At 38.2% G+C, this 17,655-nt stretch overlaps 2 protein-coding genes and 1 non-coding gene across 3 annotated transcripts; all 3 read left to right on the forward strand.

Moving 5' to 3' along the window:
• Positions 1–1,119: 1,119 nt before the first annotated feature.
• On the forward strand, positions 1,120–5,545 carry LOC106157751 (macrophage mannose receptor 1-like). The gene is made up of 11 exons (XM_087018115.1): positions 1,120–1,185; positions 1,554–1,616; positions 1,872–2,005; positions 2,267–2,481; positions 2,705–2,749; positions 2,993–3,174; positions 3,408–3,481; positions 3,849–3,949; positions 4,239–4,373; positions 4,824–4,952; positions 5,322–5,545. The coding sequence occupies exons 1-11, from the start codon at positions 1,120–1,122 to the stop codon at positions 5,543–5,545; spliced, it is 1,368 nt and encodes a 455-aa protein (XP_086874241.1).
• Positions 5,546–5,803: 258 nt separating this feature from the next.
• Positions 5,804–17,571, forward strand: LOC106157779 (macrophage mannose receptor 1-like). The gene is made up of 21 exons (XM_087018116.1): positions 5,804–5,898; positions 6,112–6,356; positions 6,858–7,023; positions 7,424–7,690; positions 8,039–8,206; positions 8,536–8,606; positions 8,881–9,020; positions 9,265–9,323; positions 9,629–9,850; positions 10,221–10,470; positions 10,674–10,789; positions 11,016–11,150; positions 11,382–11,510; positions 11,836–11,984; positions 12,209–12,317; positions 13,238–13,503; positions 14,023–14,188; positions 14,541–14,798; positions 15,050–15,220; positions 15,648–15,752; positions 16,713–17,571. The coding sequence occupies exons 1-21, from the start codon at positions 5,871–5,873 to the stop codon at positions 16,889–16,891; spliced, it is 3,399 nt and encodes a 1,132-aa protein (XP_086874242.1). The 5' UTR covers positions 5,804–5,870; the 3' UTR covers positions 16,892–17,571.
• On the forward strand, positions 12,856–12,945 carry Trnam-cau (transfer RNA methionine (anticodon CAU)). The gene is given in 2 exon segments: positions 12,856–12,892; positions 12,910–12,945. It is a non-coding gene; the product is annotated as a tRNA-Met (tRNA).
• Positions 17,572–17,655: the final 84 nt, after the last annotated feature.

Consider the following 17,655-nt stretch of genomic DNA (forward strand, 5'->3'; position numbering starts at 1 on the left):
TTTTTATTGTGTCAAGTAAATTGTGCACATATAGAATATATGTTTTATATGTTTTTCAGAAAACCCAGCAGGTTATTGGACAGGGTTAAAAGCCCTGAGAATATCAAATCAGTTTGAGTGGACAGATGACACATCAGTCTCGTTTACAAACTGGGGTGCCCGTGAACCCAACGTACACTTGGGCGACCAGCTATGTGTTTGTTTACATGCCTCGGAAACTGAAGTGAGGAATAGGCTAATCAGTGTTATCAGCTACGCCTAAAACATATATATTTAGATGACTGTTGACAGCTTTGCATCATTTATGTAAAATAATTGTAAACGTGAAATAAATCTCCAACAAGCGTAATACAAGGAAATCATGTTTAAATTTGGTTCCCTTTCACATAAATAAGTGAGAAAAGTTACACTTCTTTATTTTTTTAAACATTTATTGTTCTAAGTCGTTTATTCAATTATTAATACAGGCCGGTAAATGGAGTTCCACCGACTGCTTCCTGTCATTGCCGTATGTCTGTAAACGACCTGCAGCCAAAGTGACGTCACCACCTTCTGTGACGTACAAAGGATGTAATAAGGTATATAGAGTGTATGCTTTTACTTTATAATATCGGTTTCGGGACATAAATTGTGGAAGACTCAAAACATCAAATAACAAACATCTATCTAAATTTACCAAAGTAATGGTTTATACATTTTTATATGTACAAAGGGCGTCACTGCTGCATACAAAGGATCCTGCTATACCGTCTCAAGCAGTAGAGTCACGTGGTCAGACGCTGACGTCATGTGCAGAAACTCTGGAGGACATCTGGTTGAAATTAATAATCGGTAAGTCAATTGTTCATTATATTATGAGCACAAACATTCATATGTCGTTTAAGGTGATACGGTTATATTTTTTTTCTATCATTCACAAAAAAATGTCAAAAGAAAAACGGTGTAATAAATATTATATGCGATAGGAAATCTTCATTACCTTCACTTAAAAAAAGCCTTTTAAACGTGCGTGTTAATTTACTTACATATTTTAAAGTCTAGAACAAGCTTACTTAGCAGCCAATGTTGGAGAACATGGGTTGGGTATTGACTATTGGATTGGACTGAGCAAGGATGAGAATGGTACCTATATTTGGAGCACGGGGTACAAACTGGAGTTTACTAATTGGGACAGAAGGCACACTGGTAAGACAGTCCGCTTATTGGATTGTAAAGTACAAAAATGACATAATAAAATTTAGTGTTTTGAAAAGCACACGTCTTCTCTGTTTTACAAAACGGGCCATTCTGTGTTTCAACATATTGCTTTAACCCACAAACAGCGCTCATAAAAGAATAAAGGGCAGAAAAAAATCGACGAATAAATACATAGATAATAATTAAACAGCATTTTTTTCGTTCAAGCGCGTTTTCTCTGTGTGATCGAAGTTGTCGTGATTTCCAGGTAACGAGGCTACCAAATGCGTGGCCCTTACCGGTGCTTTACCATCGACTGGATCCTGGTCTAGCAGAGCCTGTTCCTTGGAAACTCGTTATATCTGTGAATTCCCCAGGGATGGCTTCTCAACACCCTCCACCGCCAGCACTACCCCCAGGCCCGCCTCCTGCCCCACGGGGTATAAGTGGTCGGAGTTAAGTAATATATGCTACCTAGTACGTTCATTACATGGTTGAAAATTTCGTACTTTATGAGATGATAGTCAAGGATAATAAAGTACAGTATAGGTCAACTCATATATTTTGAATGAAATGATACGTTGTAAATTGTCTTGTACAATATTATATCCACAGATTTGATGGGCTTAATACAGATAATTAAAGCTCATTTGTCAAGTTAGCGGTGATAATATCTAAATAATCTACAATTCCAGAGGGAGCAGCTTTACGGCAATCAGCGTCTTACATGGTTCGAAGCACAAGATTTATGTACAAACATTGGCGGTGAACTGGCCACGATCCACAGTGAGGAACAAATGAAAGCGGTGATGGGACCACACACGCGCTTGTAGGCGCACAACTTTTCACTTTCACTTTCGATATGGGCAGCAATTTCAAAAAGCTACATCACGATCTATATTTACATAATTAGTGCAATTACGTATTGGCTTTGGTATAAGCTTTTATCATTTCTGCTAATTTCCCTTTCATGGCCAAAGTTGTCAAATTATATGATATTGGTAAATTGTTGTAATTACGCTATCCATAGCACCACGCACCATTTATAGGGTCTGCACTTGGATGGTTATACATGTATCTCTATTAACAGTTTGGCAAAATACTGGATTGGCTTGTACAAACCTGACAATAATGGCGGCTACGCGTGGATAGACAACTCTGCCCTGGACTTCACTAACTGGGAGGACGGAGAACCAAATGACCACAACGGACTGGAGGGATGTGTACAACTGAACCGAAGATCGACTAAATGGAGCGATGTGAATTGTTACGCCAAGAGGGACTATATATGCCAGTTCCAAAAAGGTGCAACATAGAAATAATCTCATTCAGAATATGTTTTGTCAATTTTGTCTTTTAAATTTTAAGGTAGGGCCTAATGGTGCTGTTTTGTAGCAATCATTGCGGACTAGATTGAAAACACCTTATAGTTTTAATTAAAAGCCGTAATGATTTCATGTAGAAAATTGAAGATCAAATGTTGATAAGTTTTGTCTGTTCATGCTTTATATATTTAATATTAATTCAGGAGACCCCATTTTGACAACCGCACGTACGGTGAGGCCGACACCCGGTAAGTGATATATTAATATTTTTTCTAATTTTTGATTTAGAAAAACACAGAAATACAGCATGTAGTTTATAACAAATACGTGCATCTATAGGTATGAATGATATTACAATAAAAACAAATATGTTTGTGTAATAACTCAAAATCAATTGTAACTGGGCGAAAAGTTACTGTGTTGTGACATATGTTCTATTTCAAGTCTGGTTCCATTTTCATTTTTATCCTGAAGTCAGTCCGATTTTTCAGCGCCAACTTGCAAAAACCACCCTAAGTGGTTAGCATACAAGAATTACTGCTATTTCATCAGTCCTACATATGGTCCTGGCTCCAAGTACTCGTGGCATGACGCAGCAAAATATTGCATGCAAAATGGCGGAAATCTCGTCAGTATTCACGACGAAGACGAGAACAGATTCGTTTTGCTTGAGGTAGATTACGATCAGAATCAGTTTGAACAACACATATACAAAATTGATTTGATTACTAGCACAGTCCTTATCCAAAAGATACCATTTTAAAATACAGTTCATAATCATGACCATTTATGCCATTGCTTAACTTGCATGGACTTTTTATTCAATTTTTATTTTAAAATTTATCACAAAAGGGTTTTTATCGATATTGCGTGCATGTTATATTTTTACATGGCTTTATATTGTAGACAACTAGGTTACGTCATCACGAGAATCCCTGGTTCTGGATTGGACTGAACGAGCTAGATTTAGAAAGTTACAAGTACGTTATGATCACATTTTTATGGGTAATTCTCATACAGCTACCGCCAAATTGTATTTCAGAAAGCGTAAAGAACTGAGGATATAAACCCTTATATTTATTAAACAGAAAGAGCGTTATGATACTCAACAATATATACAAAACATTGCCATTCAAATTTGTCAATATAGTTGAAATATTGCTTAACTTGTATTTCTCTTGACCAAATTGCCTTATACTTAGTTCCTTTCCTGTTAAATATTCTCTCCTTTATCTTTAAAATAATACTTATATTTTAGATCATACATTATCATAGATTATTTCAAAGAAAAGAACATGTATACAATATAAAATAATGATTAAAGCGAAAAAGTGTTGTTTTCCTCAGATGGTCTGATGGGACAACCGTCGACTTTTTGTCCTGGGAGGAGAACGAGCCGGACGACAACTATGGCGGACAGAAATGTGTCGGGTTTATAACAGAAACAGGTCTGGCTTTATACAAGATGATGATTCCCTCTTTAGGAATGATTTTGATGTTTCACACTTTTGTTTATCGGTTTATTCGTACCTCCCCATTTGTTTAATTATGCTGCCCATCACCATATCGTATACGACTTTACCTTTAGTTCTGTTCGATTATCCTGGATTCTTGGCGAAACGGGCATAAACATATCAATTGATCAATACTTCGGGTGCAAGAAAAAACACATGTATTCCAGAATATGTCAATGAAAAGTTTTGGCGGCAATAATAATAAATGTTATTATCATTAAAGGTCATTGGCATGATGAGAATTGTGGCATAGAGAACAGGTTCATCTGTAAGAAACACAAGGACAGCGTGACGACCGTGACACCGTCCCCTACACCAGTTATACAGGGGAACTGCCCCCCAGGGTACCACGGGATTGGTGAGAGAGTCTTATTTCTGTAACACCTTTGTATCATATAAACATAACATTTGGATGAATCCAATCAAATAATATATATAGAAATAATTATCAAAAACCATTTTTCTTTGGTAGCTTAGAACTTCGATAAACATATTGACAATTAATGTGTGTATGAATTAGCCTTAAACGTGTAATAAAAATTTGAAGCATATTAATACACCTTACTGTATTTAGCAGTCGTGGAAATTTTGAGGACAGAACATATCATGGCCCTAATTGGAGTTAAAACAAGATGTATTTGGAGTACATTGTGTGTTATTAGGCTTACACAGTCAGGATTAACATTTTATAATTTGGGAAATGTGTCTCATATTTTATCCGTTTTGTTAATATAGTTCTCTTAAGAGAAGTAACAATGTAATGCTTGCTCTATCTGTTGCCACTGAAAATTCTGAAACATTCGATCAGGTAACAAATGCTACATTCTGTACGGCGACGCCATTGATACCACACAGTTGTTAAACTGGACAGAGGCGCTGGACACATGCGCGTCATTTAACAGCACTATAGCCAGTATTACTAACCCGCTGGAACAAGGTACAGTGAAAAGTATTTCAACAACAACAACAAAAAAATAATAAAAACAATAAATAAATAAATAAATAAATAAATAAAATAAAAACCCTGTTCAGCGGCCCTTATGCTGTATGTCTTTGTGTTTGATGTACTTAACACTCCAGCACAATATGTGTACAAATATGTACATTGTACAGGTGCAAAATACTTGCGAGCGCGTTACTAAAAACTTTTGACTTTCAGCTTGTCCCCTAAAATATTACTCATAGTCAATTTACATGTACGTATTTTAATAAAAGTGAAACTGTGATGAAAACGATAATACATGGATTATTTACATTTTCAAAAATGGACCCCAAACCCGCACATATTATATTGCTTTCATTACAGCGTTGATTACAACTCTTCTCAAAGGAAACTCTGTGGATTTTTGGATTGGCTTCCATAAACGGTTCATAACTGGACAAAATGTCCAGAAAATAGAGTGGGTGGATAATTCAAAGGTGGACTTTGATTACTGGAGCCGGGGTGAACCGAACGGTGGAACATATGGAGTTGGCATGGTAACTAGAGTAGCAAAACAGGAGATACGTCTATTTATATTTTCTGACTAGCTTGTTTCTACAAATTATAAGAGGTAACTGTGTGTGGGAACAAGGGACGGTACAATGGATTTCAACAATTAAAACTGCTCGGTGTCTTTATGTTGTTTGACATTTAAGTTAAGACAATGTAAAGGTTAAATGTACAAACTGGATTAATCTCTCCAAATCGTCAAAATTAACTGCTAATTGTGTATGTATGTGACTAAACACATTAATAAGTATATACAGTCACTTCCGTCAGAGTATAAGCATTATCTTCCAGGAAGATTGCGTCAACGTAATTTCTCGTGGCTTCTCGGCCGGACGTTGGCAGGACCGCAGGTGTGATATTAAGATGGGGTTTGTGTGCCAAACGTGGAAAGGTGAGAGGATATTTCCACGTCTGCAATTGTGACTTATGATTTTGATGCTGTAAGCTCAATTTGTTTTGGTTTACATTTAAATGTGTGATATCGGCTGACAACCAACATGAGTTCGGAAGCGGCCAGGAAGACATGATACTTGATGCTTTTGACGGATTTCTACAATCATGAATAAAATTATTACTGATCTTCATTTCATTCTACTGGTTTCAGATGCCAGATATCCGACTCCACAACCCTCCCAGTCCCCGTCACCCTGTCCCCTTGGTTACGAGTCGTTTGGTGACGCTTGTTACCAGGTAACGGCAGCCATGACGTGGGAGGAGGCCAATGCCACGTGTCGACGTCAACAGGACCACCTCGTGTCTATAACTGAACCGTATGAACAGGCTTTTGTTTTGCTGAAAAGACAGAGGCATACGTCTGGGCCAATTTGGTTAGGGCTGACGAGGAGAGGGGTGAGGAAGATTTGTATGAAAATGGTTACTTTAATAATTTCAGTGAAGGCTATATTATAAGAACGCAAAGAAATATGACCAATTAAAATACTGTCACTTTTCACCTTGAATATGACATGAACTTAACAATCACCTGCAAAGACTATTACAGAGGTACATTGCCACACTGGGCAACCAATGTGAAGAGAAGGAAACAAAACAAAACAAAACAAAAACAAAAAAATATTATAATTTTATTAAATTTTATTGATTTTATATGATAATAAGAAGTATTTTTAGTTTTTAAAATTCATCGATTGATCACACAGATAGCTTAAAGTAATGTCCTGTAATTATTCTGTTTTGGTTAATATAAACATTATTGAAGTATAACTCAAATGTGTCAAAACTGTTATCATACGTATATGAAATCTTCATTGACACGTTTCATTAATAAAAGAAGAAAGAAACTGACCAAATGCAACTATTCATTTAAAATAACGTTGAATCTTCCTCTGGCAGTCATTATACTACTGGGTGGACGGTTGGCCTGTATCATATGTCCACTGGGGGTCCACGGAGCCGTCACGTGGTGAGACAGACAGGTGCGTGGCTCTGATGCCAGACGGGAACTGGAACGACACGGACTGTGGTTTGAAACTGCAGGGAATATGTAAAAGGACGTCAGGTTTGTGGGTACTGGATGTGTTAGGTGTGACGCTTATAAATGTGTTATGATGCGGCATTGCCTTTGAGTTCCTATGTTCTACAATTACCGGTGCTGTGCAATTTAATGTTATTAGATTTTTCACCAAATCGCACTTGTCAACTCTTTGAAAAAGATCGATTTGATTTTTCAAAGTAGAGTGACAAACTGACGAAATGAAATTCACGTACCAGTGTGTTACATGCAATATATACATGTAGCTCCTCACATGTGCTTTACCTTTGACAGTCAAAAGGCACATTAAGAGGGCATTGGGACATGTATCCCACTACTTTAGCTTCCCCTTATTTACTTTCCGTTCAGACATATACCTAGATTTGGTTGTAAGAATTTTGCAAACTATAAGAAATCACCTTTGCAGTCATTCCACCCACGACAGTCGTCAACCCCCCTGGTAGATGCCCGGATGATAAGCACTGGTTTGACCATGGCGCCTACTGTTATATGTTTTCCAACAGAACCAGTTACTCGTATGGCTGGGCACATTCGAGTTTTCTGTGCCAAAAGCATGGGGGAGCGCTGGCGAGCATCACTAATCAGGACGAAATGGACTTCATTTTACGAACAATACAGCAGGAACGTTATGAAAAGCGAAACCTGTGGATAGGACTTGTGAGAAAAATAAAAGGTGTGTTGAGTCTGGATCGTAAAATACCGTCAGGACCAGGTGTGAATTTGAACGAAAGGATACCATTTTTCACCAGAGTTTTGTTTTTGGCCTGATATTTGTACATCCCATGTGTGCATCCCAAACATACACACGAGAATAACGAAACTTTTTTATGCTGAGTTATATGGCATTCATTTGTTGTTGTAGGTATAAAACAGTTAGGATAAAAGTACAGATACTTTCATTAAAGGTAGTTTTTAAACAACAGAACTGTCTCTTGAAATTAAAACCGGATTTAGTCTTCGTTGTTCTCATGCTTACATGTAAGCAAATTTTTCATTGGTCTCATTTGACCCCTGACCCTAGGCGCCTTCGCCTGGTTCGACCACACCCCGTTTAACTACGAAAACTGGGCGGTAGGAGAACCCGACAACGGCAATTATAAAGAATGCACCTCTGTCCACCCAGCCAACGGGAAGTGGGAGGTGACCAACTGTTACGCCGCCAGGGGGTTCATATGCAAGGTTGCTAAAGGTAAGGGGGTATTTGGTTTTTAAAATTGGTTATTCAGTTTATACCGTAGGTTTACTTTATAAAAAGAATGTTTATTGATTAAGAAAATGACAATATTATCATGGGGATACAAGAGATGGCAGTCTAAAAATTATTGATTTTTTCAATCAGTGGTAATTACGATAGTTAATTACCCCTAGCGGTGTAAGACAAATATTGTTTTGATGCTTTTCAACGAAATGCTGTCATCTAATTGGAACACACACGCGCACACACACACACACACACACACACACACAGATTTAAAAACAGAACAAAAGGTGTATAATTATTTGATCCTTCCTATCCAGTCCCTCCGCCAACAACCCCCAGACCATCTTGTAGACCCGGCTGGCACACAAAGGACGGCATGTGTTATAAGGTAAGGACATTTTACTCCAGGAATACCATGTGATTCCGTTTCTAAAGCAAATACTTGAAAATGCTCCTTGTCGGTTAAGCGATTCATATTTTAAATAGTTTATACGAAGTTTTTTTTTAGGTTAACGCCTCTTTATCATATTCGTCTTTCATTATTGTTTCGTCATGATAACATTAAAACATTAAAACAAAAACCCAAGAAGGAACCGTGATTTTCTTCACGAATCTTAAAAAAAAAAGAAAATAATGCCAATTATTGATTTCTGCGTACACAGGGATATTACAAGTCTCTCACACATAAGAAGACCTGGTCAGAGGCACGCAGTTTCTGTTTGTCACGAGGCGGGGACTTAGCCAGCTTCCACAGCGCAGAAGATGTAAGATGGTTCACGGCTACCATAGGGTTCTACAGCAGGTACGCTTTAAAAAAGTCAAAATTAGAATGACACAAGTTTATATCGCGTTTGCATGCATTTATAATACTGTACTTTTTTTTCAAAAAGGGGTATATCTGCTCAGTATTCTGTAAGAGTATGCTATTTAGAAAGAGTATAAAGTGCATGTATATGCATGTTTGTTTTGTATATGGGCGCAATAGGACAGTGAAGTATGCGTCTTTGAAATCACTTTCATGTGCTGATTACACTATTTCATCTTAGGTACGATTTGTATAGGACGCCAGCGTGGATTGGGCTCTTCTTGGCAAATGGCACCACAGGTAGGTGTGACTCTTAGCCTAAGAAATGTCAGTCATCTGGTTTACGCGTTGTAACTGTATTATAATTTAATTAACAAAACACAAATATCGAAGCACTTTGCCTTTGTTTGAGTTTTTGACACATTTTTCTGTCCAAGTATTTATATCTTTATAAGCAAATTCTTATCTAATAAAAGGAGGAAATGCAAGATCCGTTGCGTTGTTTGAAATATCTCACCACCATACAAGCAGAAAAAAGGAAACGTCAAACAGAGGTTATCATTTTGGTCGTCATTAATGCCCACGTGTTCATTGCATATGCACAGGATTGGCCAGTCAGTATACGTGGTCTGATGGCACGTCATTCAACTACAGCCACTGGGAGGTAGGTCAGCCAGACAACCACAACGGGAGGGAGAACTGTGTTGCTATGTACCCCCACACGGGGAAATGGCGGGACGATAACTGTGTCGGCGCCAGGAGCTGGATATGTATGGCACCAATAGCCGCCACTACACTGCCGAGTGTCACGACGCCATCTGCCACTGGTATTTTGAAAATATACTGCATGTTACATTGTTAAAATCAGTTAATTTAACTATTATTACCTAACAGTAAATCATTGTATCAATCCTCATCATCCACGTTATTATTTTTATCAGTAGTATTATTATAGTATAAATGCATGCACTGATATTTTTATTTATCGAAGTGATCGCTATTTTTATTTTTCTCGATCGAATAGTATTTTACTTCAGGATACAAAATTGCGGTAGCTTGTTCAACAATTTTTCATCATAGATCATACATTTAAATAAAAATTGCCAATACCCTTGCAAACTGTTTTAGGTTGGTCTTAATTACTGATATAAAACACACCTATCAACTTAATAAAAAAATTAATCATTGTATTTTCAGAAAACACTGAATGCGGCGTGAAGTGGAAGTCCCACGGCGAGTACTGCTACTTTCTAAGTGACCGGCCCAGGCCAGGGGAAGGGGGACCTATGTCGTGGTATAGGGCCAGACAACATTGTATCCATACGGGTGGAGACCTCCTCAGTATCAACACTCAAGAGGAGGCTGACTTTATTACGACACACATCAGCCAAACTAACCACCTTAAAATGTGGCTAGGAGCAAATGACCTTGACCTACAGGGATACAGGTACTGGTAAAACCTTTTACTTAATTTGATGTATTTAAACGAGCGCAACATTGATGTAAACTAATAATTATATTTCCATATGAATGCCAATGTGAGTGTGGTGAGTTGTCAGGAAACATGACAATTTACATACTTTCTTCTGTGGTGCGTATAAACACTATTTCGAGGATTTGTAGATAAATATACATGTATTTGCATTACAGATGGTCTGATGGCACCCCAATGCTGTATACCAACTGGGCGAAAGGGCAGCCGAGTTCAAAATATGGCGAGCAGAGATGCTTGAGTATCAATACAGGGAAAGAAAACACACAACCTGGTAAGGTGAACTGCAGTTAAGGCACCTTGCAGTCCATGCTAGGATTAGAATAAAGGTGCAAAACATTGTTATCGCGTCTGTCAAAAAATGACAGTATTTGTTTCTAAGCTCAAATCCACACGTAAACGAGATTTTAGAAATAATTTCAGTTGAACTAATACGATTATCGTTTCTGGCTAAAAAAACACTTCTTGCTCCCCAATTGAGATGTTGTTTTTCATTGAAGGTACTCTAAACGACGACCCATGTACCGAGTTGTTACCTTTCATTTGCAAGAAACCCAAAACTGGCGGCACACCGGGCACAATCACCACCACACCCACCATTGGGGGGTTTTGTCCCCGCGGGTTCGACGGAATAGGTGAGAATGGCATTGTGGTTAAAAACATATGTATATCAACATTCACTAAATTGGTAAAGTTTATTTTCCCCTTGTGTTCCAACAAATAAAGAGAGAGTCAATCAAGATTGCACACTGCTTTTGGTTACTTTTATAATGGAAGAAAATAAAAGAAATGTTCACTTCCCATTCCATGAGTTTATTTAAAATTTATTTTGTCACTGAAAAAGATATTTTCTCTCCGTGTCACAGGTAACCGATGCTTTGCGTTATTCGGGGATGGCGAGAGGGACCGTAAAAATTGGACAGATGCTGCTGCTGCGTGTGCCGCTCTGGGACCTGCCTATTCCTTGGCCAGTATTACAAACTCTCTAGAACAGGGTAAATTACAAGTGGAGATGCTCTCCCAAATTTCCTTTTTTACCGAGAAATAAAAAGCACGTGATTTTGACGAAAAATAATAATAAAACTTGCACAGAAAAATCGACTTTAGTAACGGTTACTTGGGTGGTAAAATGAGATTTTTACGGAAGAACCATATTACCTTACATTACCTGTACACAGGTATGAAAAGGACAATTATATATGTATCACAACTGAGTTTTTTATAATTGAATTCCCCGAAAGCCATGTAAATCTTTGAGTACTTCGTATGCTAGTCATAATCCGCCTGACCAATAGTATTTCTTATTGTTTATCGCTTTAGCGTACATAACCAGTCGACTCCAATACAAAGAAACAACCTTTTGGATTGGTTTAAACGACTTTGACAACGAATATTTCTTCCACTGGGTAACCAATGAGGAAGTGGCTTACGAAAATTGGGATCGGTTTGAACCAGCGGCCTATCAGAATGTGAGTAATAACTTTACAAGCAAGCATTTTTAGCAAAAGCTACATATTAAATGGGAAATGTCATCAATAACATCCCTACATTGCAGGCATTTAATAATTATATTTGAACAAGCCAGTAGCAGACCAATTTTGACATGTGATCGATTTGTTGCCTTGGTGTCGCCCTTGATTTAACGTACATTACGATCAAATAAAGCTAGCTATATATTGCTGATGTTTTTCAGGAAAACGAAGAAGACTGCGTACTTGTCAAATCTACTCGAGGACGAATAGGAAAATGGGCAGATGAACGCTGCTCTATTCCTACTGGTTACATCTGTCAAACATGGAAAGGTAATTTACATTAAACCTTTATTGTATTTACAGGGAATACTGGCATTAAAAAAGATATGCTTGAGGTCTATCTCGGCCCGGGATGATAACAAATGGGTATGTCAGTACCATGATAACAGTGAGGGATTCTTGTCTCCCACATTGAACAGTGTGAGGACCGTGGATCAGAGCGGCTCCCATTCAATAACCTACTTATTTATGGGTCAGAAAAATTAATAGAAAAATAAAACAGAGTCATCTGAAGGTCGTGAGTTCGATCCTCACCCGGGGCAGAGTTTTTGTCTCTCGCCTGCATTTCACCAAAGAGTGACTCAAACAACTCAATTTCTGTTTCTGTTTAACAGCGCAACATAGTTGCCTTTCTGTCAATCAAATTTTACCTTATGTCGAAAGAAAAAATTCACTTTGGACGAAAGTCCGTTAATTGTGACATTGAGGTTGGCCAAACAATAAATGAATTTTCGTTTCTTTTTCGCATCTTTTTTGTCGCTCTTTCTCCGGTCGAGAAAAATATGTGGATAATTATTGTCAATATCGAGCCTCGGTAGCGTAGTAGGCAGCGCGTCAGTCTCATAATCTATGGCTTAGAGCCATCTGAAGGTCGTGAGTTCGATCCTCACCCGGGGCACAAACGTTTTTGCTTCACGCTCATAAATGCCGTTGAATGGGTAACACCAATACTTTGACATGACAATTGAGTCCTCAGCCTTGTAGGCCAAAATGTTTGTTTTGGCCTCGCCTATGATTAATTTTGTGTCATTTTGATGTTAGGAAAGAAAAGATGCTCAGACGATCAGAATTTAGACTTTGTTATGCATCTATTATTGCATCTATAGTTAGACCGAAGTCAAACACACGTCTTAAAGCTGTACGTTTGCAGTGATAAATGAAGTAAAATAGACTGAAAACACTTTTTGAAGATTCCAGCATCCAAACCACAAGATCAACATCGACAGCCGAAACTTCTAGAAACACCTGTCCATCAGCTTACACCGCTCTCGACGCAAAGACATGTTATAGACTGTACAAAACCCCCAAAACATGGACAGATGCCCAATTACAATGTGAGAGAGACAAAGCATCTTTATTTGTTGTCACCGATGCCGTTATGGAGGCCAATGTGTTGGTCTTGATGGACAGATGGGCCGAACATACTTTGTGGCTCGGACTGAAGGACGACGGTGAAGTAAGTTTTCTCAAACTAAAACCATGCGTTGAATATGTGCACTATTGTGTTTTAAGGGTAAATGAAACTCATTTTTGCAGATTTTTAAAACAAGTTAACCAAAATGTCCAAGTTTATAGATCTTGACAATATTGCTTTGCCGACATAATTTATATCTTGTTAAATAAGTGAAACCTACCACTAGAAATTCCCCCAAAGTCTACCCGCACGAAAACGAAGTAGATACTCCAGCGCAGTAGACTACTGCAATCATACTGCAAACATGCTTCAAATCTGCTTCGATGTGGGAGCTTATTAGCATATTTGAAACATGCTTCTATCATGCTGCTAATCTACTGCATTAATGCTCCTCCTCTGTACAACCCTATGTAATTTTTGAAGTAGAATTGCAGTAGGCTATACTGCATTTCTACTGCAAATATGCTCCACACCACTACTGCATTAATGCTTCTTTGCTACTTCGATACTGCTGCATTTTTGTGCGGGTATACTGAGTATCATATGATGGTTTGCCTATAGGGACACATAGCGTGGGTAAACGGATGGCCATTGACATATACGAATTGGGATGTAGACAGCCCTAACTTGAAGACGGGTGAAAAGTGCGGTGTTATAATGGATAATGGGTTCTGGAACGTGACAGATTGTGGGGGCAGCTTACCTTTCATCTGTGCGGCAACCACGGGTTAGTGTGAATTTATAATGGGTACCGGGGGTTATATTGAACTGAAGAGGGGTTTTGGATGTATTGGACATTAGCAAACAATTATAAAAAGTTCAAAATGCATCTCGAAGTTTAATTTGAATACATTAAGTCCACTGCTGCTAACTTGATAATCAAATATAGTCCAATATTGATAAGCTGTTATATTCATTTATCGGTGTGTTAAGCATTTATCGAAATGGCATCATCTCATCTTGTTAAACACTATGTTGCATTCTTGTACTTGGCATGATTCTGCACGCGTTGTTTTGATGCCTTTGATCACATTGCTTGTATTTACGCCAAGATTTTATTGCAGTAATGTTTATTTCAGCCAAACCCCCAAGTGTTACTCCTCCGACCCCAGGTTGGTGCCCCAGGGGGCAGGGCTGGGTGGGGCACGGGGCAGGGTGTTACTATTACGACACGCACGCTCAACTTAACTGGGCCGAGGCCAACTTTGCTTGCTATGAGCGCGGCGGCCATCTTGCTTCATTTCACAACCAAGAGGAGATCGATTTCATACTTGGTGCGCTTGAAAGGGAAAACAGGCCAAGAAATTTGTGGATCGGGCTTGTTAGAAGTGAGAATGGTACGTCACAAAATCGATAATCTTTTAAATTTGATATTAACTCAAGTTTATTTAATACAAAGGCAAAAATTCTGATTTGTATATCCAACAAAACATCACTTACCTGTATAGAATGCAATATATTTTTTATAAATACTGTACCTATTAGCAAAGACTTACAACATGTAGCTACTTGTATAATGCAATGCATATATACTGAAGAAAATGCTGAAATTGAAACAGATTTTTTAACCGACATGATTGCCACCTAGATACCTTTGCGTGGTACGATGATACCGTCGTAGACTTCACCCATTGGGAGCCAGGGCAACCCAATGACTTTGGCGGGAAAGAAGATTGTGTAGAGTTCAAGGTCAGCTCTGGTTGGTGGGATGACACTGAGTGCACGGTGACCATGGGTTTTCTGTGCAAAACTAGAATAGGTGAGTGTTGTGAACCATCTGTGCGCTCTTAATGCATGCTCCTGCAAGTAACGGTATTTGGATACCTCTGCTAATTATAAACCGCAGTTTATATTATCTACGGATATTCTCTGAACCAGAGACATATCTGTGACCATCTACTGGAAAAACAATCTGTGGTCCTGGTAGAGGGTAGTACCCTGTATTTGGACAAATCTTTGACATTATCCAACAGTATTAAAATTTGTGATTTTGCAACATCATGATATTTCGCCCTAACTATTATTTCATTGCCATGGGCTTTCAAAGAAGAAAAAAGTGTCATATACGATTTCGACACTTAAGCATACATAACTCTTTGCAAAAGGCGACAAAGTAAACGAAAAACAAAATATACATATCGAAATAAAAACTTAGACTATAATTCTAAATCGCCATGTGTTTGCAGTGTCAGGTACGGCAGAGGTGGGATCTGTTGGTACAGTGTCGGAAAACTGCAGTGATATAACTACATCTCCTGGTAACTTTCAGGATCTCTCTCTGGAACACGTAGGTGGGTATAGTATATAAGAAACACATTTTATCTAAAATCATAATAAGGTAGACGCATTGTGCTTTAGGGACCATTCCCATACGAAGCATTCAGGTTCAGACATCGTACCAGCTGGATCTATCCAGTTTTGGGGGGATTCTCGATAAAGTGCAGTCAATTTAATCAGTTTAAATTTCTGAAACGCCTCCTCGAGCAGCTGAAGGGTAATTAAGCCGAACGCACACGGAAGTTACTTTAGCGAACATCCCCACAGAGTTGGATCGATTTAGCTGGTATTATATTTGAATCTGAACGTTCGCATAAACATACCGACCTACGCGGAACGACCCTTCAAGGGCTCTCGACAAGGGCAATCAGCTTAACATATCAACACGCCTCTTCCTGGCGTTAAAGAAAAAAAAAGTAGGCACGTTGGAAACGAGAAGAGACGTGTCCTTTAGTTAAGCTGATTGCACTTTGCGAGAGTACCCGCTAAATTGGGCTGTTCCACGTATACCAATGGTGTGACCACGGGAATTGGGTCTTATTTCTTTGATATTCAGGGGAAGGGGGGATGCACAAAGTTACTGATTTTATTATGTCTTTTCTTGAATATTTGTTTGATTTTATTTGGTAGATTTGAGTAAAAACAAACATTCATGAAATTGTTTAATAAGAGTGAACTGTTGCCAATGCAACAAAAATATTATAACTTTAATTTCGCCATTGACCATGAGTAAGATAATTGCCACTTTTAGGAAAATTAAAACTCATATAAAAGAATACTTTTGTTTTCTTGCAATCATGAGAATACTTTTGTTTTCGTATAATTATTGATTAAACTAATTAGAAGTTTCAATAATCGATTCTTTTTCAAGGAAAAACTGCCGTTCTGTGAATTGTAACTTATTTTCTTATTAATTGTATGCTACTTAATGCAAGTGCTCTCAGAAATAAACTCCCCTACTAACTATCTACCAGGTGTCGCGATGAACACTCCGTACGTGGTGGCCGTGGCCGTCCTCTCCGTGATCGCAGCCGGTCTTGTGGTGGTTGTTGGAGTCCTGCTGAGAAGAAAAAATCGTCGCTCTAATATGTCTGCCTCATTCTTCACCCAGACCAGTGATGTAGAGTTTACGCCCACCATGCCGGAAACCTAATGGCTTGTGTGTTGGATTTTATGTAGATGAAGCTTGGTGGAGGCTTTCAAAAAAACAATATGGCTATGTATTTATCAGGATATAGCTGCTCATAAAGGTTACAGCAGTTTAATTCCTCGTCTAGATTTAGTAAAGGGCTGTCTGAAGAAGGAAGTTTACGGAATAAGACACTCATTCATTGTGTTTGCTAAGCGTCCGTATTTGGACCCAGGACATGTATAAGTTAAAACCTCTTCTAAAAAATATGCAGTGCGTATTGAAATAATGAGGAGCAGCACAGGCATAATTGACATAAGATTCAACATTCACAAAAATAATGATCACACTATAAAATACCAATTGTGTGTGTTGCGGTATGTGCGCTTAAATTGTGTTGTGCTGTGCGCAACTTCTGGGATCGGTTTCGTATCTGTTTTAATTAGTTTTCTTTCGTTTTAAGCAATATTCTTATATAATTGCGATCTTACACAGCAAAACTGTGAATCATTTAACCGCTTTGCAATACAGACAAATGATCACAAATCTTTTGCGGTAACTTGTGAATTTGTTTAAGCTGAGCTGCAATTTAAGTAAAATAATAACCGACATGTGGTATCTAAAATATCACATAAATGTAACTTGATAACAGTTCCACACATGCCGAAATCAAATAATTTCATAACAATAATAAAAACTGCTGTAACCCATTCTTGTACAGTGTTTAATTTTTTAAGGTGATATATTCCATGAAGTAATACCACGGTAATTTAACATATGGCAGTGAA

This window comes from Lingula anatina, chromosome 7 (assembly GCF_051362555.1).
Source record: "Lingula anatina isolate TDL-2025a chromosome 7, LinAna3.0, whole genome shotgun sequence".
NCBI classification, from domain to species: Eukaryota; Metazoa; Brachiopoda; class Lingulata; order Lingulida; family Lingulidae; genus Lingula; species Lingula anatina.

Coding starts and splice junctions, on each gene's coding strand:
- LOC106157751 (XM_087018115.1), top strand. CDS start 1,120: ATGGTACCTATATTTGGAGCACGGGGTACAAACTGGAGTTTACTAATT. Junction 2,750..2,992: donor TACGGTGAGGCCGACACCCG/GTAAGTGATATA, acceptor CCGATTTTTCAG/CGCCAACTTGCAAAAACCAC. Junction 4,374..4,823: donor CCCAGGGTACCACGGGATTG/GTGAGAGAGTCT, acceptor ACATTCGATCAG/GTAACAAATGCTACATTCTG.
- LOC106157779 (XM_087018116.1), top strand. CDS start 5,871: ATGGGGTTTGTGTGCCAAACGTGGAAAG. Junction 5,899..6,111: donor TGTGTGCCAAACGTGGAAAG/GTGAGAGGATAT, acceptor TACTGGTTTCAG/ATGCCAGATATCCGACTCCA. Junction 12,318..13,237: donor CATCTGTCAAACATGGAAAG/GTAATTTACATT, acceptor CACTTTTTGAAG/ATTCCAGCATCCAAACCACA.